Source organism: Brassica napus, chromosome C3 (assembly GCF_020379485.1).
Source record: "Brassica napus cultivar Da-Ae chromosome C3, Da-Ae, whole genome shotgun sequence".
NCBI lineage: Eukaryota > Viridiplantae > Streptophyta > Magnoliopsida > Brassicales > Brassicaceae > Brassica > Brassica napus.
In genome coordinates, this window is record NC_063446.1 from 54,880,526 (window position 1) to 54,904,324 (window position 23,799).

The following is a 23,799-nucleotide window of genomic DNA, read 5'->3' on the forward strand; positions in this document are numbered from 1 at the left end:
CCTTAAATAAAATTTACGGAATTACCTAATGTGGCTAAAGTATATATGATAATTAATGATTTTAAATAATAAAGATTTGATAAAAAATAGTGTATCTTCTATCGTATTTGTTTAATTTTAAACTATTAAATAAATTAAACAACCACAATAACCATATAATAAAAATTTAGATTTTTATGTATATGTTATATTTTGAATTTTTACAAACGGCAATAAATTACTAAAACTGTTAAAAGTCTCACATTCAAATTTTATGATCCATAGTTTAAAATTTTTGTTATGAAAAAATACAAATGAGTACAAAAATTATATAAGTAAAAAGTCTAATTTAATTAATTATTAAGATTAATATATATATCATTTTAAATTAAACTATAAACCATATAAAATACAATATTTTAGTTTCAAAATTTACTTTGAACAATTTTTTGATAAAAGTTTTGAACGATCATTGACAACTTATTTTTTTTTAAAAAAATATAAATTACTAAAACTATTAATCCCACAATGAAAATTTTGTTATCAGTAATTTAAATTTTTTTCTATAAAAGATACAAATGATCAAAAAAACTATATAAGTAGAAATCATCATTTAATAGACATTAATATTAAAAATATACTAAAATATATTATCTATGTTAGTATCATTTAAATTTAATAACATATCCTATCAAATATAAAAAAAATATTTTTTAGATTAATAAAATTGATTTATATGTTTGCACCAATTTAATTATATATTTAATAGTTACTGACTTTTAATTATTTAATATATATTTATTATTTCATAATATGTAAAAATACTTAATACATAAAATAATTTATATATATAATGTTGATCTTGCGCGGGTCTTAACCTAGTACAGATTATAAGGCTAAACTACTAAACACAATCGCTAACGTATAGGATTAGGAACGTATTTATCTTAAGTAACAATCCACAATTGTTAACTAATTAGTGTGACACTGTTTTTGTAGGAACGTAAGTTTCTTCTGTATCCCATGTCTGGATTCTTATTACTAATTAGACACTTTTCAATAGTTTAAAATGTCATTTATCTAGGATCACAATTTAAACATAACATTTAATCATGTGTTATATTATTACCTCTGTTTTCCTCACAGCTCAAATTTAAAAACTCACACCTTACTAGTAAATGTTGAAGTACACCATTCAATTTTAATTGTTTTAACATTTACTAAAAATATTGAAGTACACAATTAAAATTAGATGGTGTACTTCAACATTCCTAGTAAGTAAATGAAAAAATTAAAAAATCTCATTAAGGTAATTATGAAAACAAAATTATACTATATATTATCTATGTTCACAGACAACATAATAATTAGTCGTGTGTCCAAACAATATTTAAAATATTTAAAATGTGGTTTATTTTTCTAAACCAACCTATAATTGATAAATAATTTTTTTAACGATTTTGTTAAAAAAACATTTTTACTTAAGGTTTTATTCCCATGAATATTTATCAAACACAAAACAAAGTTGAACAAATAAAATTATCATTTCGATTATAAACTAGCAAACGATTAATAATTTTGTCAACTAAAATAATTTTGTCAACTAAAATAATTTTGTGTTTTGAAAACGAAGATCTAGTATTGATTATAACAAATATTGTACATGTTCATGGACTAACTACTGAACATTAGTCTCATCTCATGTTACGTTTCCACTAAAAACTCGAGTATGTACAATAGGTTTCCAGTTTATCATAATTGGATGTAATATTTGTTATTGACCAGACCCTAAAGAAGTATCGTAATAAATATGTGGAAGTAGAATAGAAAAGTGCAAATAAATGTAATTCAAGCGGTTTTCTTGACCACGAGAGTCCTCCAATAACTTGATTACCATGTTTTATGTTATTTGTGTTGAAGAAAAAAAATATCTTAAGTTATTCAATACAAAACCTTCCTTTTTGAGAAAGAATTCAAAGTAACCTTAATGACAGAAAGTGAATTTTAAATGAAATGTATGAACAGTTTTCTTTTTGTAAACGTGTTCTCTAAAGAAAAAAATCTATAAATTAAGATCCAGCCGTAAGAAAGTTTCATAAAGCACAAAACCAAAACAAACAAAGGATCCAAATGAAAGAAGCACTTTCTGTTTTGTGTCTCGCTCTTCTTGTTTCGGTTTCCGAAGCAGCAGTCACGAAACCAGGTATTGGAGAATTCCTCGGATGTCTTCGTTCATGGCCTAGTCCCGAATCTCCAATCACCGATGATATCTTCACTGCCGATAACACCACCACCTTCTTGTCTTCTTACTTGTCCTACACGAAAAACACGAGGTTCGCGAGCCCTAACTACCAAACACTGATGGCCATCGTCACGGCAAAACACGTATCCCACATCCAGGCCACGGTGGTATGCGCAAAGTCCAACGGTGTCCAGATACGTATCCGAAGCGGAGGCCATGACTACGAGGGGCTATCATACATCTCCTCAGTCCCATTCGTCATTCTCGATATGTTCAATCTCAGGTCTATAACCGTTGACGTGCCAAGCAAGCAAGCTTGGGTTCAAGCTGGTGCCACATTGGGAGAGCTCTACACAAAGATCAGCGACGCAAGCGAAACGTTAGCGTTTCCTGCTGGCGTTTGCTCTACCGTAGGAGCTGGAGGACACATAAGCGGTGGAGGATACGGGAACCTCATGAGAAAATACGGACTCACGGTGGACCATGTCGTTGATGCACTTATAGTTGATGTTAATGGCAAGCTCTTGAATAGATCTACCATGGGAGAAGATCTCTTCTGGGCGATTCGAGGTGGTGGTGGTGGGAGTTTCGGAGTCATCCTCTCTTGGAAAATAAACCTAGTCGATGTTCCAGAGATCTTGACGGTGTTTAGGGTTAACAAAACATTGGAACAAGGTGGAATCGATGTTCTCTACAAGTGGCAGCTTGTCTCATCCAAACTCCTTGATGGACTTTTCCTCAGAGCAGTGTCTCAGGTCGTAAACAGAACCATCGCGGTTGTGTTCTATGCGCAGTTCTTGGGTCGAGCCAATGAGCTTGTGGCGATAATGAACCAAAGCTTACCTGAACTAGGGCTAAAACGCCAAGATTGTTTAGAGATGAGTTGGCTTAACACAACGTTGTTTTGGGAAGACTTACCTGTCGGTACACCGACAAGCGTTCTTTTAGATAGACCGTCTAAACCGGAAAAGTTCTTCAAGAGCAAATCGGATTATGTCAAGAAACCAATCCCTAAAGAAGGAATCAAGAAGCTTTGGGAAGCATTGTTGGAGTTCAACAATAATAATATTGTGTATATGCAATGGAACCCTTACGGTGGCGTGATGGACAAGGTTCCGGCGGCCGCCACCCCGTTTCCTCATCGGAAAGGAAACTTGTTCGAGGTTCAGTATTATACGTCGTGGTTGGACGCAAACGCCACAAGGGGTAGCTTGGATATGATGAAGAAGTTGTACGAGGTTGCGGAACCGTGTGTATCAAGTAACCCGAGAGAGGCGTTTTTGAATTACAGAGACATTGATATTGGAAGCAATCCGAGTAATGAAACAAACGTTGATGAAGCTGAGATCTATGGTTCGAAGTATTTCGTGGGGAATTTAAAGAGGTTGATGGAAGTTAAAGCCAAGTATGATCCTGAGAACTTTTTCAAGAACGAGCAGAGTATTCCTCCTGCTCGTGTGAAGCAGTAGTGTTGCTATTTTTTTGTAATAAGTTATGTGGACATGTGTTATAGACTTTATATTAGCTGTATTGTTTTCGTTGCTGTCCCATAATTTGCATTATGATCATTTTGTTATATTTAGTCATTACTAAATAAAGACTTTCATCGAACCGAGGTTTTGTACTTTTATTTAGAATAGCCGAGGCCCTTAGACCAAAAATTTAAAATAACAAAGAATAGTCGAAGACTAACCCTTAGTTAATTTACCGTTTTGTGAATTGTGATGAAGGTCAATGATTAGAACTCCAATACTTGTGTATTAAGTTAAACCAACGCAAGAAACTTTTAAACTCAAATCATTACATATGTTAAACGTTCTTTTTGTATACTTTGATTTCTAATAACAAAAGCAAGTAGGCAACCGTATACGTTAAACCAGTTCTAGTGAAAATTTCCATATATGTTACAAAAAGAATTATTTATACCGTCTGGGTATACAAAAACGTATATGTTTACAAATAATGAAAGAAAGCATCATGTTTTAACGTTTGGAGTATAGAAAAAGCGTATATGTTTACCAAAAAGGTTTAAGCATAATGATTTCAGCTTTCTTCAATTTGTTTCTTCAAAGCATAATGTTTTGCCCCTGCGCCTATTGGTTTCCGTAAGGTTATAAAAAGTTCAGTAACATTTTGGTTTGTTACTGAACCTATGATCCGAGCAAAGGAATGGAGTCGCTTGAACATCGATCAAAAGCACAGGCTCTTCAAAGAAGGTACCATGTTCTGTATTGGTTTATGTTAGGTTTGATAGAGTTAGGGAATTTGCATGCAATTTTATATACTTACTTTTTTTCTTGTGGATTATACTTTAGTGGACGTGAGGGTCCTGGGAAATGTTTCCGTCTTTATCCTGAGAGTGGGAATTTGAGAAACCAAACCGGAGATCAATAGATGCAATCTCTCTAATTTCATTTTGCAGCTCAAGGCTCTGGGGATTGATGATATTGTTGGATCTGATTTTATAGATAAACAACCATCAAGGTACTTGCTCCTTTTGGTTGTTGATATCTTTGTCATTGTCTTATACTTCAGTGAATTGGATTTGTAGTCTGAGACATGGCTGAAGTATCTTTTCTCTTATTGCTTTGTTGAAAAGACTTTGATCTAGATTGTCATCTGATGTTGCGCTTGGAGGAGTTGCGCTTGCTTGGCGCCTTGACAGATGATTGTAAACTAGAGAAACCAGCTGGGGAACAAATGGCACGGCTCCCACTAGATCCAGTTTACTCCAGAGCTCTGATTTTAGCCAATCAGAAATGTTAATCACTGTTGCAATGCTCTCTGTGGAATCCATATTTTATGATCCTCGTGAGAAGAGAGAAGAGGTGAGTGAGTGAGAGGTTCTCTTCTTTTTTTCTTCTTTATATACAGTTCATGAAATCAGCTGTTTTTTTTTTAATCTTTGTTTCGCCAGGAAAGAACTTCAATAAACCACTTTACTAGCGTTGAAGGGGATCATCTAACTTATCTCAGTGTTTATCGAGAGTTGAATGAGCTCTTGGAGAAGAGAAAGGCAGAAAACAGTGAATGCAAAGTTGATAAAATTATGAGAAAATGGTGCAAGGACAACTTCGTGAATGGTCGTTCCTTGAAACATGCTCGTGACACTTATAGGTTTGTCATGTCTTCTTTTTGAGATTCTTTGCACATGATTGTGGTTCTGTCTTTTGAAAATTATAAATGTTCTTGTTGAGCGGATGGGTTTTAATGTGTCTTCATGTGCAAATGACACTCTTGAGTTCCGAAGATGTCTTGCTGCATCTTTTTTCCTTAAAGCAGCACAGAGACAAATGGATGGTATATACAGGTATATATTCAATGGTTCGCTTGCCTATCTAACTTTTGTAATCATCTAATAATGTCTTTGACAGGGCTTTGGAAAGTGGTGAGATTGTGCACATCCACCCAACTTCTGTTTTGTTCCGTTCCAAACCTGAGTGTGTTGTTATCTTCGACGAGCTTATGCAAACCAGCAAGAAGTACATCAAGAACCTGACGAGAATTGATGATCCCTTATGGTTGGCTGAGTTGGCTCCTCATCATTACAAAACAGAAGAGTGACGCAACGCAGCTAGTTAAAACAGAACTTAGAGATAAATTTTGCAGACTAATAAATTTTTTACAATGAACAAGAAAATGATGTCTTGTTTGTTTTTGTTTATCATTTCTTTCTTTCATAATAACTGATTCAGTTGAGAATTTAATTGAGAAGTTATGTGATTTTTTTCTTAAATATCACTCATATAGAGAGTTTGAAAAAATTGTTATAATTTGATTGGTCGATGAATTTTAATTTTAATTTATTTTAATTATGTTCAGAATAGAAAAGTATAAAACTAATTAATGTTAGTTGTCAATAACCCAATAACATGCATATTAAATTATATTAACTAATTAAAAGATTGATAAGAAATAATGATAATCAAGTAGTTGCCTTAAAAATCTTTATACTTTCATTTGCTCATTATCAAACCAAATGATATAAGGAATGAATATTATATTATGAAATTTATTATTAAAAACACATCTAATAATATGATACAGTTTTGGTAATAAAAAGGGTAAATAGGAAAAAAAATGATTTAAATACAGAGTAAATTTAAAGAAAAGTAATCAAACGTTTTACATATTTCAACATTAGAAAAAAAATCATCTTATCATTTTTTTGAAACAAAATACAAATTTGATATAATACAGATAACAAATATTAATGTATTTTAAGAATTTACACTTATAAATTTTTTAAAATTGAGAAGTTACTTTAGGGATTTCTGATTTTGTGTCAATCATAGAGAGAGTTTAAGATTTTCTTTTTATAATTTGATTAGTTGAGGGATATTCAATTTTTAATTATTTTAATTAGATCTAAAATAAAAGTAAGTCTAAAACTAATCAATATACTTACCAAATAATCTATATGATATTAAAAATTATAATTTATGGTAATTAATTTTAAAAATTATATTAAGTGTAATATTGTTTGACTTATTATTATATATTTTATATACTACATAAAATAATTAGTAGGACATAATTTATAGAAATCGATATAATGATTTAGTATTCTTATATAAAATATTATATTCGTATATAAAGAATTATTATAAATATTAATGAATAGAAAACAATTTATAGAAATTGATATAATTATTTCATATTCCTATAAGTATATTAGTATCTATGATAATTATTAATAATGGTTTATAAATAATTAGGCTTCGAAGATTGGACGGATTATATTTAACGAAACATGTGAGAACTTTGATTTAAAAATTGTTTTGCATTTTAAGTCAAATATTATACTGAATAAAGTAATCTTATGATTGAAAATAATTCTAAGATGGATTTTTGGTTCATTTATTGTAAGTTTTGTATTATTATTTAGAGGGAGAAATAAATATTTGGAAAAAAAATATGTAAAACATTAGGAAAACATTAGCAAAAACTTAATTAAAAAGAACAAAATGATAACGAGAAAAATAAGAAGAGCCCGAAAATGATGCATAATATGGTGATAATTACATATATAATTCCACAAGTGTTTGTTATTATTAAATATTCATCAGTATTTTTTACATCAAATTTATGAAAACTTTACTACTGATTTTCAAATTATCTGAAGTTAAAATATATTTTTAATTTTTCTAATCATTATTCAAAATTTATGACATTACATACATAATATATATTTTCATACAATCTTTATATTTTTGACATTACATACATAATATATATTTGCTATATGATTTCTATGTCTATGTTCATTGCAAGTATATGCATCAAGTTATCATAACCGTTGGATGTATGGATATAGACTTCTATCCAACCTCTCTCATAGAAACTAGACAAGATATCCTCTTTATGGACCCGTTGGTATACACTTCAATGGTATGTTTTGCTAAATCCACCTGATAGAAGTCTATACATCCAACGGATCCATACATCCAACAGTTATGATAAGTTCATGCATATACTTGCAATGAACATAGACATCAAAATCATATAGCAAGCATTACGAGATCCATACATCTCCAAACATATATACATATATACTATATATGAATATGAAGTCTCATTAATAGATATTCATATTATATATATATATTAATATAATATAATTTAAATTAAATAATATACTATATAAAATATATGAAAACATGTTAATTTCAAAATTTGCATTTAAAGTTATTGAAATCTTAATATTTTAATTTTTAAATTTGTATTGAAAAATCTTAAATGAAAAGTATTGTGATTAACGGTTTAAATTTTTTTTACTGCAAATATGCAAATGTTAGTAAAATCATGAGTAGAAAGTGTCAATAATAAATATTAATATTTAAATATACTATATATCTATGTTAATATCGCTAAAGTTTAATTATATACCATAAATAAAATGATTTTTTATTTATTTACCAAAAACATGATTGTAAATAAAAAAAGGTAATAGTTTTGATTTATGTGCTTATTCTAATTTATATACTTTTATACAAGATATTTTTTAAATAGGTGGTTTCTAATATGTTATTTGATCATGACAATCCCATAAATACAATTCTTCAAATCGAAGTGATTTTTAATTTTGGAAGCACTAAATATATATATTATTTCATTCAGATTAAATAATTTAGTCTTGACTTTTATTTCTAAAAAGTTTTTAATGAAATATCACGACTAGATTTCAATCACCTCTTTTTGAGTTTTTCGAAAAATGAAAGATTTGATCATTTGTCTAATATTTTTTCTTTCTAATACCATATCTGGCTATTATAATTGTACGAATACGAGATTTGAACTATTTATTATAAGTTTTTTGGTCTGTCATTTAATAAATCAAACAGTTCTTAGTTTATATATAGTTTACATATATTAGAATGATAAAGTATTATATATATATTTTTTATATGTATACTCTTAAGTAACTAAACCTCAAAAGCGTAGGTTAATAAAATAAGTATTTTTTTGTTGTTCTAGAATTAGATGATTTTTAAACCGAACTGGTGAATATATATTAGACATATATTTATATTTTGAGTCTTCACTTATATTCTATAACAATTTGATACATTAGATTTGAACACTAACCTGTGAATAGAGTTTGCAGGAGATTTTCTTCGAAAATTTGATTCTTCGATATGTATCTAGGGTGGAACTAATTTTTACAAATGTCCATCTTTTCAAATTGACACTTATGTAATTAATTGAATTCACAAAAAAAGTTTAAAAAAAACTCATATAAGCGAAACAGAAACGAGACCAAATGCACAATTTTATAGAGGTAAAAAAATGAAATCACTTATGGAGAGCAACTATTAAACAAATCGAGAGCAGAAAACCTTATCTTCTTTTATCATTTTTACGATTTAGGTGATTTGTGTCACCCGCAAAACATTTTTTTTTTGTGCATATGAAGTCTTAAAAATAATTAAAATGAGATGTAATACGTTAACTCTTCAACAACGATGATAAATTTAAGAGACCAACATTTTTATTCGTAATTTTACAATCAATAAAGATTATAGTGTTTCAAAATGTTAAAACCATTTAACGAACAAAATTAGTATAAAAACTTACCCCCCCCCTCCGCGCATGTGCACGGATTATCATCTAATTTATTTAATTGAAACATGGTCACAATTTGAAAATAACCTTTAGTCATGTGTTATATTACATAAATGATAATAATAATTAATGAAAACAATTAAACTTCATTAAGGTAATTATGAAAACAATATTGTACTATATATTATCTACATTATCTAATGTTTACAAACAACACAATAATTAATTTTGTGTCCAAACAAATTTTAAAATAGTCTACTTTTCTAAACCAACCTATAATTAATAAATAAATTATAACTTTCTTACGGTTTATTTCATTTAATACACAAAATATTTATCAAATACAAAACAAGTTGAACAAATAGAATTATCATTTCGATTATAAACTAAGAAACAATTAATAATTTTTTCGGCTAAAATTTTTACTAAACATTAAAGCCTTTGTTCAAAAAAAAAAGGGGACTACTAAACATAACTGAAATGAAGTCTCACGTTACGTTTCCATTAAAAACTTGAGTATGTTCGAAAGTTTTCCAGTTTATCATCATAATTGGATGTAACATTTGTTATTGACCAAACCTTAAAAAGGTATCGAAATAAATATGTGGAAGTAGAATAGAAAAATATTTCGAAACTAAGTCACAATTATCCTGGTCACCTAACACGGATATGGGTCTATGTTTTAGGGCCCATTTGAATACCCGGAGAGAGGGTCTATCCGTGGGCTGCACCTCCCCTTGGGGATTAGTCCGGGCCTCTCCATGGGCCTGGGATATCCCCAGGTTAACAAAAAAAAAAAAAAAAAAAAAAAAAGAATAGAAAAGTGCAAATAAATGTAATTCAAGCCGTTTTCTTGACCATGAGAAAGAGTCCTCCAACTCGAAGATGCTGAGACCGATGATAGTTTGTGTTTACTTGCACAGAAAGTAATAAGAGGTTTAGAAGATTGTAAAATTGATTCTTATTAGACTTGGGAAGCCGATGCCTTATATAAAAACAAAGAACGTAAACTTAAAACACCTATGATAATTATCCTAACAGATTGATAATTATCTGAGATAAGAAATATATATAAAACCAATAACGAAGTTAAAACCGGTATGAAGTTGGTTTAGAATACTCTTGACATAATCCTGTCACACTGGTTGATGTCAATGGCAAGCTCTTGAATAGATCTACCATGGGAGAAGATCTCTTCTGGGCGATCCGCGGTAGTGGTGGTGCTAGCTTCGGAGTTATCCTCTCTTGGAAAATAAACCTAGTCGATATTCCAAAGATCTTTACTGTGTTTAGGGTTAACAGAACATTGGAACAAGGTGGAACCGATGTTCTCTACAAGTGGCAGCTTGTCTCGTCCAAACTCCCTGAAAGTCTTTACGTCAGAGCAATGCCTAAGGTCGTAAACAAAACCATCGCGGTCTTATTGTACGCTCAGTTCTTGGGTCGAGCTGATGAGCTTGTGTCGATAATGAACCAAAGCTTACCTGAACTTGGGGTAAAAAACCAAGAAATGAGCTGGCTTATCACAACGTTGTTTTGGGAAGACCTACCTGCCGGTACACTGACAAGTGTTCTCTTAGACAGACCGTCCAAACCGGAAAAGTTCTTCAAGAGCAAATCTGATTATGTCAAGAAACCAATCCCTAAAGAAGGAATCAAGAAGCTATGGAAGGCAATGTTGGAGTTCAACAATGATGTGTATATCGAGTGGAACCCTTACGGTGGCGTGATAGACAAGATTCCGGCGAACGCCACCCCGTTTCCCCATCGGAAAGGTAACTTGTTGAAGATTCAATATTATACGTCATGGATGGACGCAAACTCAAAAATGGGCAGTCTGAATATGATGAGGAAGTTATACGAGGTTGCGGAACCGTACGCGTCAAGTAACTGTTGGGTTCCTTCTGGATGGAGGAAACCCATTGGGTTTGGTTGGTGATAACCAAACATGGAAGTTGGGCCATTGGTATTAGTCCATGAGATTAGTATTGGGCCTTGGAAGTTCTTAGGGCTAGTGAGACACATATATATAGTCTATTGACCTAATTTTTATGTAGAGACTTACAAGAATCAAAAAGACAAAAGAGAGAAAAGAGGGAAGGAGGCAGAATTTCGTCTGGGTTTGTTAAGGCAGATCGGGTTGATATTTTGTGGAAAGCTTCTTCAGTCAGTGAGTTAAAGGTTCACCGAAGGGATTTAGATTTCAACGGTTGGATCTTCTGTTGTCGGGGTTTTAGTGAAGCTGGTCGTCACAGTTCTTCAGCAGTGCTGTCTTGAGTGTTTGGTAAATCCGACGGTGAGATCTTCTCTGATTGAGCTGAAATTTGGCAGAGGTGTTGTTGACTGGTTTATCTTAGATTTGTACGGTGGGATTAGTCTCTGGTTGCCGTAATCCTTGTGAACTGAGGTCGTTTGGTTTCTGCTGTTTTTGAAGCTTTGTGTTGCTCTCTTGTTGTTGTTGTTCTTGTGTTGGAGATAGCTCTTTGTAGCTTGAGTATCTGTTCTGTTCAGGTTATTGAACAGGGAGGACGTGGTTTTACTCACATACATTTATATAGTGGATTGTTGAGTGGACTACGGTCCCGTGGTTTTTCCTTCTCACATCGAGGAGGTTTTCCACGTAAAAAGTGCTTGTCTCATTTAGTTATTGCTTATATTATATCCTGCTATCTTCGAAGTATTTTTCTCTCAGATTCTCACAAGGTCAGGGGAAACACGATTGCTACATTCCGCTGTGCCTCGTGTCCGCTTTCCCCAACAAAGTGGTATCAGAGCTTCTGGTTTTAGAGCTTTGGGTTTGATAACTTCGGGTTATTGTTGATTGTGAGAATGATGGAAAATACGAGCAGGATGATAAGCTTGAATGGTGCTAACTATCATCTATGGAAGGGCAAGATGGAGGATTTGCTCTTTGTTAAAGAATTCCATGTTCCAGTCTTCGAGGAGAAGAAACCTGAGAAGAAGACGGATGAAGAGTGGAAGCTGCTGCATCGCAAAGTGTGTGGGTTGATAAGGCAGTGGGTAGATGATAATGTGTTGCATCATATTGAGACTGAGACAGATGCTCGTTCTTTGTGGAAGAAGCTGGAGCAGTTGTATGCTAGGAAGACCGTAAACAACAAGATGTACATGATCAAGAAGTTGATTGAGCTGAGGTATCAGGAGGGAATTCCGATGACGGATCACTTGAATGCGTTTCAGGGATTGCTCAACAAGCTGTCTGATATGGGCATCAGGTTTGATTAGGCCTGGGCATTTCGGGTATCGGTTCGGTTCGGTTCGGGTATTTCGGGTTTCGGGTATTTCGGGTTTCGGGTAGAGGATCCATTTAGTACTTGACCTATTTTCGGTTCGGTTCGGTTCGGATAGTTTCGGGTTCGGTTTGGTTCGGATAGTAAATGTAGGAACCGGAAAATATCCGGAAAAAGTTCGGTTCTCATTTGGATCCGGTTCGGGTTCGGATAGTTCGGGTAGTTCGGATAATTTGGATAAAATATCGGTTATTTAAGGTAAAATATCAAATAATTAAGATGATTTACATAAAAAATTTGGATATTTTGGATTACTTTGGATATTTCGGATAAAACTATCCGGATACTTTCGGATACTTTTGGGTAGTTTGGATACTTTATAATAATTTAGTTATCATAAACTATTTTCAGATACTTTTAAAAGAATTTTAAATTTAAAATATATATTTAATGATGTTATATGTATATATAATTAATATTTTTATATATTCGGGTACCCGTTCGGTTCTCGGTTCGGTTCCGGTTTGGTTCGGTTATTTCGGATATAAAAATTTAGGAACCGTTCGGATATTTAAAGGTATTGGTCCGGTTCCGGTTTCGGGTATTTCGGTTCGGTTCCGGTTCGGTTCTTCGGTTCCGGTTATTTTGCCCAGGCCTAGGTTTGATGATGAGATTCACGGTCTGTGTCTTCTCGGTACTTTACCGGATTCTTGGGAGGTTTTCAGGATGTCTCTTTGTAACTCCGCGTCAGAAGGTGTTATTTCGATGGATTCAGTGAAGAACAGTGTTCTTAATGAGGAAGCAAGAAGGCAGTCGAATGCTAGTAGTTCGCATTCAGATGTCTTTGTTACTGAGTCAAGGGGGAGGAGTTCGAGTAGAGATCCCAAGAGAGAGAAGAACAGGAGCTGGAGCAAATCTAATAAATTTGCTAACATAGAGTGCTATTTCTGTCACAAGAAAGGGCACATGAAGAAGGATTGCTGGAAGTTGAAAAACAAACAGCAAGGTAATCAAGAAGAAAAGGTGGATCGGGTGACTGCCACCGAAGATCAGTTTCTCATTCTTCTTGAGGGTGATGCCATTAATGTCGCATGCCAAGACACCAGTTGGGTGATTGATAGTGGAGCCACTACTCATGCAACATCACAGCGGGATTTGTTTTCTACCTATACTACGGGTAATTATGGTTCCGTGAAGATGGGAAATGATGCAATGGCTCAAGTTACTGGCATTGGCGATATATGCTTGGAGACTAGTCTTGGGACTAGGTTGGTGCTTAAGGATATTAAGCATGTTCCTGATATTAGGATGAATCTGATATCGACGGGAAGACTTGATGATGAGGGTTATTTCAGTTTGCACGGTGGTGGTAAATGGAAGCTCTCTCGCGGTTCTTTGATTGTGGCTCGAGGTGAGAAGTCATCATCCTTCTATTGGATGCAGGCTAAGGTCTCCAAAGACGCTGTTAATGCGGTGGAGAATGATGGTGCCATGGATTTATGGCATAAGAGACTCGGTCACATGAGTGAGAAGGGAATGTCTGTGTTGTCTAAGAATGAGGTGATTCCAGGAATCTCTGGTTTGCACCTGCAGAAGTGTTCGCATTGCTTTGCGGGAAAACAACACAGAGTGTCTTTCAAGTCTTCTGCGCCTTCTAGGAAACCCGAGGTACTGGATTTGGTACATTCAGATGTGTGTGGTCCAATGAGGACAAGATCTCTTGGCGGCGCATCATATTTTGTGACTTTCATTGATGATCATTCGAGGAAGTTGTGGGTATTTCCTATGAGGACGAAGGATCAGGTGTTGGGATATTTCAAGCATTTTGTGGCGTTGGTTGAGAGACAAACGGGGAAGAAGCTGAAGTGTATCCGCAGTGATAATGGTGGAGAATATTCTGGACCATTTGATGCTTATTGCAAAGAGCATGGGATAAGGCATCAGTTCACGCCACCTAAGACTCCACAGTTGAATGGGTTGGCTGAAAGGATGAATAGGATGATTGTCGAGAGGATGAGATGTTTGATCTCACAGTCAGGCTTATCGATGACTTTCTGGGGAGAAGCTTTGAACACGATGGTTCATGTACTGAATTTGTCACCGAGTGCTCCATTGGATGGTGATATTCCAGAGAGGGTTTGGATTGGTAAGGATGTCTCTTACAGTCACTTGAGGGTCTTTGGGTGTAAGGCATTTGTTCATATTCCCAAGGATGAGAGATCGAAGCTTGAGATGAAGTCACGGCAGTGTGTGTTCATCGGTTATGGTCAGGATGAGTTCGGGTACAGATTTTATGATCCCGTTGAAAGGAAGCTCGTAAGGAGCAGAGATGTTGTGTTCATGGAAGATCAAACGACTAAGGACATTGACAAGTCCAAAATTTCAGCTCAGGTTTATGAGAGTTTGATTTATTTAGAGGCTACTCCTTCTACATCGGTCCACGGTGAGGTTGAGGTTGAGGTTCAGGATAATACACCCAGTGCAGATGCTCTCGCACATGAAGATGGTAGTGGTGATCATGGTGACGATCATGGTGTGACACAAGCTGATGAGAACCAACCTATTGTTGTAAGAAGATCCGAGGGAGGTCTTAAACCGTCGACAAGGTATGATCCTAGTGAGTATGTATTACTTACTGATGGGGGAGAGCCTGAAAGCTATGATGAAGCTTTGGAGGATGAACACAAGGATATGTGGTTTGGAGCCATGGATGAGGAGATGGATTCTTTTGAGGAGAACCATACTTTTGAGTTGGTGGAATTGCCTAAGGGCAAGAAGGCTCTGCTTAATAAGTGGGTGTACAGAATTAAGCATGAGGACGACAATTTGCCACCTCGACACAAGGCTAGATTGGTTGTGAAAGGCTACAGCCAAAAGAAGGGAATTGATTATGATGAAATCTTTTCTCCTGTTGTGAAGATGTCATCCATTCGGGTTGTGTTTGGATTGGCAGCGAGCCTTGATCTAGAGGTTAAGCAAATGGATGTGAAGACTGCTTTTCTCCATGGTGATTTGGAGGAAGAGATCTACATGGAACAACCGGAAAACTATGTGAAAAAGGGCAAAGAAAATTTGGTTTGCCGCTTGAAGAAAAGCCTTTATGGATTGAAGCAAGCACCAAGGCAGTGGTACATGAAGTTCAAGTCTGTTATGGGGGAGCATGGTTATGCAGAGACTGATTCAGACCATTGTGTATTTGTGAAGGTGTTTGGTGAGGATGATTTTATCATCTTGTTGATGTATGTCGATGATATGTTGATTGTGGGCAGGAACATGGACAAAATTAAGGAGCTGAAAGAGCAGCTCAGTGAGTCCTTTGCCATGAAAGATATGGGTCCAGCAAAACAGATTCTTGGTATGAGAATTGTTCGAGATAGAGGTGAGAAGCTGATTCACTTATCTCAGGAGAAGTACATTGAAAAAGTACTTAAGCGGTTTCACATGGACAAGTCTAAAGTGTTGAGTACTCCTCTTGCTCCACACTTAAGACTGAGCAGTCAACAAAGTCCGAAGACATATGCAGAGAAGGAAGATATGGAGAAGGTTCCATATGCTTCTGCAGTGGGTAGTTTGATGTATGCCATGGTCTGTACAAGACCGGATTTAGCTTACGCCGTTGGAGTTGTCAGCAGGTTTATCTCCAATCCAGGAAGAGAACATTGGAATGCTGTGAAGTGGATTTTGAGATATCTCAGAGGGACTTCTGATCTGAAGATTACATTTGGGGGTAAGAAGCCTTTAATGGTCAGTTTCACTGATTCTGACATGTCTGGAGATGTTGATTCTAGCAAGTCTACTTCGGGTTACTTGGTAACATTTGCGGGTGGAGCTGTGGTATGGCAGTCAAGGCTGCAAAAGTGCGTTGCACTATCTACCACTGAGGCAGAGTTCATTGCTGCAACTGAAGCTTGTAAAGAGTTGTTGTGGATGAAGAACTTCTGTGAAGAGATCGGTTTCAAGCAAGAAAAGTATGTGTTGCTTTGTGATAGTCAAAGCGCTATCTGTCTCGGGAAGAACTCTACATTTCATTCGAAATCAAAACACATTCAGAGGAGGTATCATTGGATACGAGATGTGGTTGCTTCTAAGGAAGTGGAACTTGAGAAAGTTCATACGGATGATAATGGAGCTGATATAATGACAAAGTCTTTGCCGAGGGGGAAGCTTGAAGTATGCCGAGGGATAGCCGGAATGGCTGTTTCCTCCACCTAGTCGGAGGGGGAGTTTGTTGGGTTCCTTCTAGATGGAGGAAACTCATTGGGTTTGGTTGGTGATAACCAAACTTGGAAGTTAGGCTATTGGTATTAGTCCATGAGATTAGTATTGGGCCTTGGAGGTTCTTTGGGTTAGTGAGACACATATGTATAGTCTCTTGACCTAATTGTTTATGTAGAGACTTACAAGAATCAAAAAGACAAAAGAGAGAAAAGAGGGAAGGAGACAGAATTTCGTCTGGGTTTGTCAAGGCAGATTTGGAGGGTCAAACGGATCCCGATCGGGCTGATATTTTGTGAGAAGCGTCTCCAGTCAGTGAATTAAAGGTTCACCAAAGGGATTTAAATTTCAACGGTTGGATCTTCTATTATCTGGGTTTTAGTGAAGCTGGTCGTCACAGTTCTTCAGCAGTGCTGTCTTGAGTGTTTGGTAAATCAGACGGTGACATCTTCTCTGATTGAGCTGAAATTTGGCAGAGGTGTTGTTGACTGGTTTATCTTGGATTTGTACGGTGGGATTATTCTCTGGTTGCCGGAATCCTTATGAGCTGAGGTCGTTTGGTTTCTGCTGGTTTTGAAGCTTTTTGTTGCTCTCTTGTTGTTGTTGTTCTTGTGTTGGAGATAGCTCTTTGTAGCTTGAGTCTCTGTTCTGTTCAGGTTGTTGAACAGGGAGGACGTGGTTGTACTCACATACATTTATATAGTGGATTGTTGAGTGGACTACGGTCCCGTGGTTTTTCCTTCTCACATCGAGGAGGTTTTCCACGTAAAAAGTGCTTGTCTCATTTAGTTATTGCTTATATCATATCCTGCTATCGTCGAAGTATTTTTCTATATAGCTAAAACAGTAAAATGATAAGTAAATGAAAGGTATTCCAAACTCGGGTTAGACAGCGTGCTTTTAGATTAATTTACTTTGTAGTATTAAGTGCAGTTTCTCGGGGCTAACCGGATTAGCCGATAGAGCATATAAAAAATTTAAAAAAATACTAGATACAGATGTGCACGAATATTGTTTTGTCAAATTTTCATTAAAATTATTCAGATTATGTTATATAATTTTCAAATTTGAGGTTTATATTTTCAGTTAATATATTGTTGATTTGTATTATAATTGTGTTGTACATGGTGTTAGTTCGAATACATTACTTTTATAAATTTTAATAGTTATACTGAAACTTCATAATTTTATGTATTCCATGGAGTATTCGGCTTGAAAATGCTGTTGTTGGTTTTGCATGAAGTTCATGTGACCTTGTCTTTCGTTTATGTTGTATTGATCCTACATGATTTGCATGTACAGTGGTGGATCAAACGATTCGCACGTACAGTGGTGGAGCTACCTCTAGTGAGGCCGTGAACAGGTCCACCTGACTCTTCCTTCTTGTTCTGTCTCCGTTGGCTGTTGGTATCGGTGCCGGCAGTGCCAAAATTAACGCTACATTACTTGCGACAACATCAGATTATGATCCAAATAAATAAAATTCTACTGGTTTAAAATATTGGATCAATTTGCTCTATATTCATAACATGCAAAAGAATGAAGAATATAGCCATTTAACAGTAACACTAGACCTCGATCCGCGCAACCGCGCAGGTTTTTGTTTTCATTTATTTTTATATAAAAATTTTGTTTTCAATTCTAAATTGGTATATATTATAATATATATGTGTCTATCAATTTTTAAAACATAATAAGTTTACGGTATATTTTTTTCATTGAATAGATTATTTCAAACTTTCACATGTATTTGTATCTTTTTCTATATATATATTTTCTGATTATTATTTCATTATTAAAATCGTAACTATATCTATAAAGATTAGTAAAATATTATTTTATTGTCATATTCAAAGATATTGTAACATTTCAAAAATTTAGAAAGTTTTTTAAAAAATAAACTTTTCTCTTCATAAATTTATATTATCGAGTAAATAATTAAACATCTAGTTTTTGTAATAAACTATATAGTTTAAAATTTGTTTTCAATGGTTTAAGATAGTAAATATTAATCATTGTTAGATAATATGATTTTTGTTATTTAAAAAAATCTTTATAATTTTAAAAGTTAACATCGACAAATATTTAAATATTTAACATATGGAGGTATAGTATTACAACATTAAATTATATCTATTTAATTTATACTATCTATAAATCCAATGGATCTTTGTTTAAATCCAATTATTGATAGCCCAATAAAAATTTCTGGTAGGCCCAAAATTTAAATGATAAGATTAGAGATTAAATGTAAGATAACTTTCTATGAATATGTCTATTAGGTCTATTTTTAAAAAAATCGCACATGAATCAAGGTTGTGACTTTTGTTTTAATATATAAGATGTATTTGATGAGACATTTTTACTCCAAGCTTGACCATTATCTCCCTATAAACACTCGTGCGTATGACTGATTAATGTTCAAATGACAAAATACACTACACTATATATGTTATCTAAATAGTATAGAACATCCAGTTTTGTATTAATAACATCTTAACAAACTTAAAAACATAATTGTTTACTCACTGCGAAAGTAGGAGGAAGAGAGAGAAAAAGGAGAATGAGGAGGAAGATGAATAGGATGGGGAGAGGGGGCGGACGGGAGAAGGAAAGAGGCTGAATGAGAAGAGAAGGAGAAGGGAGGAAAATGGAGGGCGGAGGAAGACGAAGGAGGAAGGAAAGAAGTATGGAGAAAGAGGGAGATAGAGATCGAGGGAGGGAGGGGAGAAGAGAAAAAGTAGGAAGGGAATGTAAGAGTGAAAGCAACTGGGGAAGAAGCTATACTATTTTGATAAATAGATTAGTATACTAAGAGCATGATTATAGGGGGGTTCTTAAAGTGGGTTTCTTAGCGGAATATAAGAACCCGTCTCTTAACTTTTAACTAAAAAAATTAAGAACCGGCTCTTAAAACTCTTATTTAAGAGCCGGTTCTTAGCTTTTTTAGTTAAAAGTTAAGAGACGGGTTCTTATATTCCGATAAGAACTCCACTCTAAGAACCCTCCAATAATCATGCTCTAAAATGTGATGTTTATTCAAATATTGTATAAAATTTATATAAACTGTCAAGACAAACATGTTTCTGAATTTCCATTAATTTAAAGTATACATTCAAGCAAAATAATACAGTTTATAAAACATGGAATTTCAAAACTCAAATACACATAACTTACCACTCTACGTATAAATTAGTTGTACTATTCTATTTTAATATGATTCTGCTATAGTATAGTACAAACTTTAATCGAAATGTTTAAAAAAACTGATTAAAAATTTTCAAGTTATGTTATATGTAAAAAAATATGTATGTTTTTACCAGCATAATTATTTGAGTGAATTATATTTGACACAAAAACTACATATAAACGTTTGTTTCACCACTCGGTTTGCTTCCGATATCAATGTCTCTGTAATTCAAAAACGCCTCTCTCGGGTTACTTGACATGTACGGTTCCGCAACCTCGTACTTCTTCATCATATTCAGAGGACTACCAATTGTGGCATTTGCGTCCAACCATGACGTATAATATTGAACCTTGAACAAGTTTCCTTTCCGATGAGGAAACGGGGTGACGGTCACCGGAACCTTGTCCATCACGCCACCGTAAGGGTTCCATTGCATATACACATTATTGTTGAACTCCAACATCGACTTCCAAAGCTTCTTGTTTCCTTCTTTAGGGATTTGTTTCTTGACATAATCAGATTTGGTCTTGAAAAACGTTTCCGGTCTGGACGGTCTATCTAAGAGAATACTTGTCGGTGTACCGACAGATAGGTCTTCCCAAAACAATGTTGTGTTAAGCCAGCTCATTTCCTGACAATCTTGACGTTTTAGCTCTAGTTCAGTTAAGCTTTGGTTCATTATTGACACAAGCTCATTGGCTCGACCCAAGAACTGAGCATATAATATAACCGCGATGGTTCTGTTTACGACCTGAGGCATTGCTCTGATGAAAAGACTGAATTTCAGAGAGTTTGGATGAGACAAGCTGCCACTTGTAGAGAACATCGGTTCCCCCCCCGCTTGTTCCAATGTTTTGTTAACCTTAAACACAGTCAAGATCTTTGGAACATCGACTAGGTTTATTTTCCAGGAGAGGATAACTCTGAAGCTCCCCTCACCACCACCGGGAACATCTTCTCCCATGGTATCTGTAGGAGATGGATTACACCCCTCCACAAGGCCCATCGAATAACAGATCCTAATCTAGCAAGTTGGATCAGTTTGGTCGGCTCGGCGGCCAAACGTATCGGCTCGACCTTAGAGTGCTTTTAGCCGGTCGAGTAAGCTGACCAGAAGTACCCGGCTTGGAGAGAACCTTGTCCAGGCCCGCGTACTCGGCCTCTCGCATCAAGGCCCAAAGAGATATGAAATTAGGGCATCAGGGGCGAGAGTCCTATAAAAGGTGAAAGGGAAGCAAGAAGAAGGGGACTTTTGGACCATTGAACAGACTGAGCGGCTAGATCTAGGGTTTTAGGCTATCTTTTTGATCTTGTTACTCTTCGATCTTGTTGCTCTTTAATCTTCTTGTCACTCTTGTAACCCTTCAGACCAAATCTAAATAAAACGTCTTTCGCCATCCCATTTCTGACTTCTTTCATCTTAGTCGACTGAATCCCGTTCAAACAATTGGCGCCCACCGTGGGGCTGACTAAATTAACGTTCTAGATCTACATGGTTCAAGACGACGCCACCTTCGGTGCTCTGGGCGGAGAACCGACCCCAACGCCCGAAGCCGCGCCACCCATCGCCGCAGATTTTATGAGCTCTATCATGGCTCGACTTGCTCGTCAAGACGAAGTCCAAAAGATGACCAACGACCAATTAGCTGCTTTGGTCGTGGCACTCACAGCTCCCGACGGCCAAACAAGCCGTCCTCAGCAGATACGCCGTGGCCTCTTTAACACCAACCCAACGGCGACCGGAGTCGACCATATCTCAGACGACTCGGAGCCTAATGAAACCCTTCTCGCCGACCACCCCCCAGTAGGTTCTGATCTGCGACCATACGCGAGCTCGCTGAGCTCAAACTCAGCTTCCAACAAATGAGTGAGAAGATCCATCAAGTAACCAGCGCGGCCCCGCAAATCGAGAGCGTCCTCGCCGCAACATCACGCACTCCTTTTACTAGCGCTCTGACCAGTGTGCAACTCGGAAAGATAGAGAAGCTGCGCTTACCCGAGTACAAACCCGGCGGAGACCCAATGGAACACATGACGGCTTTCAACATCGCGATGGCACGGGCTCGACTCCCCGACGAAGAAAGGGACGCAGGCTACTGCCAACTGTTCGTCGAAACTCTCCACGAGCAAGCCCTAACCTGGTTTTCTCAGTTAGAAGAAAACTCCATCGGAAGCTTCCGCGACTTGTCAGCAGCTTTTCTCAAGACTTACATTATGTTCACCAAGCGCAGCGCTACCGCCTCTAGCTTGTGGAATCTCAACCAAACTAAAGACCAGAGCCTCCGCGACTACATGGAGAAGTTCAAAGCCGTAGTCTCGAGGATTGAAATTCCAGACGGTATCGCCATCGACGCCCTGCGAAACACGTTGTGGGTTCATTCTAAATTCCGAGAGGATTTATACCGAAACCCAACTACGTCGCTCCAGGACGCTATCGTGCGATCTGACAATTTCATCCGAATGGAAGAAGATACTAACGCCATTCTCAGTAAATTGAACGCACCCAAAGCTCCAGCGGCTAAAAACGCCAACACGCGACAAGAACTGCGCTAGCATGCTCCAATCGACAAAAACGGCCGCAAAGACGGATACATGTATGTCATCAACGAGAACAACGTGCCGGTTTCAACTCTCGTAGTCCGCGGAGAAGGATGGAACAAATGGGTAAGGGAGCTCGATTCGTCCGACAAACCAGTCGACGCCGTTTGCTCGACCCAGACTACAACAGCAGCAGGTTCAGCGGCAGGACCTTCCAGAACCATCGATCTCACCAAACACTGCAAGTATCACGATGTCAAAGGGCACGATAGGACAAAGTGCAAGTCACTCTATGCGCACTACCTCTCATCCTTAGCAAGTGGCGACTTCAAGTTCGAACCACTAAAGGCTAAGCCGAAGAACGGCAAGAGCTGGAGCTAGAATAAAGAAAGGAGAGCCCAGCGCAAAGCTACAGGCAAAAGTCGACTTAGCGAAACTCAACAACGAGATGACGAGGAGGATGCCCCGAAGAGTAATGGCGAGGCAGACTCCTCGGCTGACAAAGAGCAACCAGCTAACCGCAGATGCATTGAGGTCATACTTTCCCAGTAAAACTTGTCGATGACACACCTGTACTCGAAGATTTGAGAGATGTTCTGAAACGAAAGTTTGAATCCGAAAACAGCAACAGCTCCACGCGCAATGATCTCCGAACAACGTTGAATGCACGGAAGTCGCGGCGTATCTCGGCAGTTGACCCCGATCCCAAAGAACGCCCGAACGACGACCTTAGGGATAAACTCAACGCAGGAGCATGCGATCTCCGAATCCGCCTCAATCGTTCGAAGCCCACTGACCTCCGGAGGCGTTTAGAGCAAACTAAGATGTCAAGCAACGACACTCCGTCATCAAAAAACGATAGCAGCGTACCAACCGATTTACGCGCCTTCTTAGACTCCAAGCAGGTCCAAACGCGACGTCAACTAAATGTCATCATGGGCGGTTCTCCTCCTTGCGGCAACTCTGTTCGCTCCGCCAAGGATTACCGTCGGAAGGTCGCAACTTCGCAGAGATGGCCGACTAGGCCGCCAAATCACCCTCCGATAACCTTTTCACCGGATGACGCTGAGGGGATTCATGTACCCCACAATGATCCTCTTATTGTAGTTCTTGAAATTGGGGAGTACGACGTCACCAAGGTCCTCATCGATACAGGAAGTTCCGTCGACCTCATTTTCCGAGGAACCCTGCAGAAGATGGGAGTCGATATCGACGACATCAAACCATCCTCCAGAACATTAACCGGCTTCAACGGATCCTCCGAAACAATACTGGGAACAATCCGCATTCCGGTACGCGCATGTGGAGTCACTCGGACT

The 23,799-nt window shown here is 36.6% G+C and overlaps 3 protein-coding genes across 3 annotated transcripts; 2 read left to right on the plus strand and 1 right to left on the minus strand.

The window, feature by feature from the left end:
• Window positions 1-688: 688 nt before the first annotated feature.
• On the plus strand, window positions 689-3,832 carry LOC106386821 (berberine bridge enzyme-like 4). Its single transcript, XM_013826636.3, has one exon. It carries the CDS (start codon window positions 2,110-2,112, stop codon window positions 3,688-3,690), a length of 1,581 nt encoding a protein of 526 aa, XP_013682090.2. The 5' UTR covers window positions 689-2,109; the 3' UTR covers window positions 3,691-3,832.
• A 6,634-nt stretch (window positions 3,833-10,466) lies between these two features.
• On the plus strand, window positions 10,467-11,225 carry LOC106384495 (berberine bridge enzyme-like 4). Its single transcript, XM_013824452.2, has one exon. The coding sequence runs from the start codon at window positions 10,467-10,469 to the stop codon at window positions 11,223-11,225; it is 759 nt and encodes a 252-aa protein (XP_013679906.2).
• An 8,886-nt stretch (window positions 11,226-20,111) lies between these two features.
• LOC106384493 (berberine bridge enzyme-like 4) lies at window positions 20,112-20,948 on the minus strand. The gene has a single exon (XM_048749786.1). It carries the CDS (start codon window positions 20,946-20,948, stop codon window positions 20,112-20,114), a length of 837 nt encoding a protein of 278 aa, XP_048605743.1.
• Between the last annotated feature and the right edge of the window lie 2,851 nt (window positions 20,949-23,799).

What these genes read in the sequence shown, in the direction of transcription:
- LOC106386821 (XM_013826636.3), top strand. Translation starts at nt 2,110, where the DNA reads ATGAAAGAAGCACTTTCTGTTTTGTGTCTCGCTCTTCTTGTTTCGGTT.
- LOC106384495 (XM_013824452.2), top strand. Translation starts at nt 10,467, where the DNA reads ATGGGAGAAGATCTCTTCTGGGCGATCCGCGGTAGTGGTGGTGCTAGC.
- LOC106384493 (XM_048749786.1), bottom strand. Translation starts at nt 20,948, where the DNA reads ATGGGCCTTGTGGAGGGGTGTAATCCATCTCCTACAGATACCATGGGA.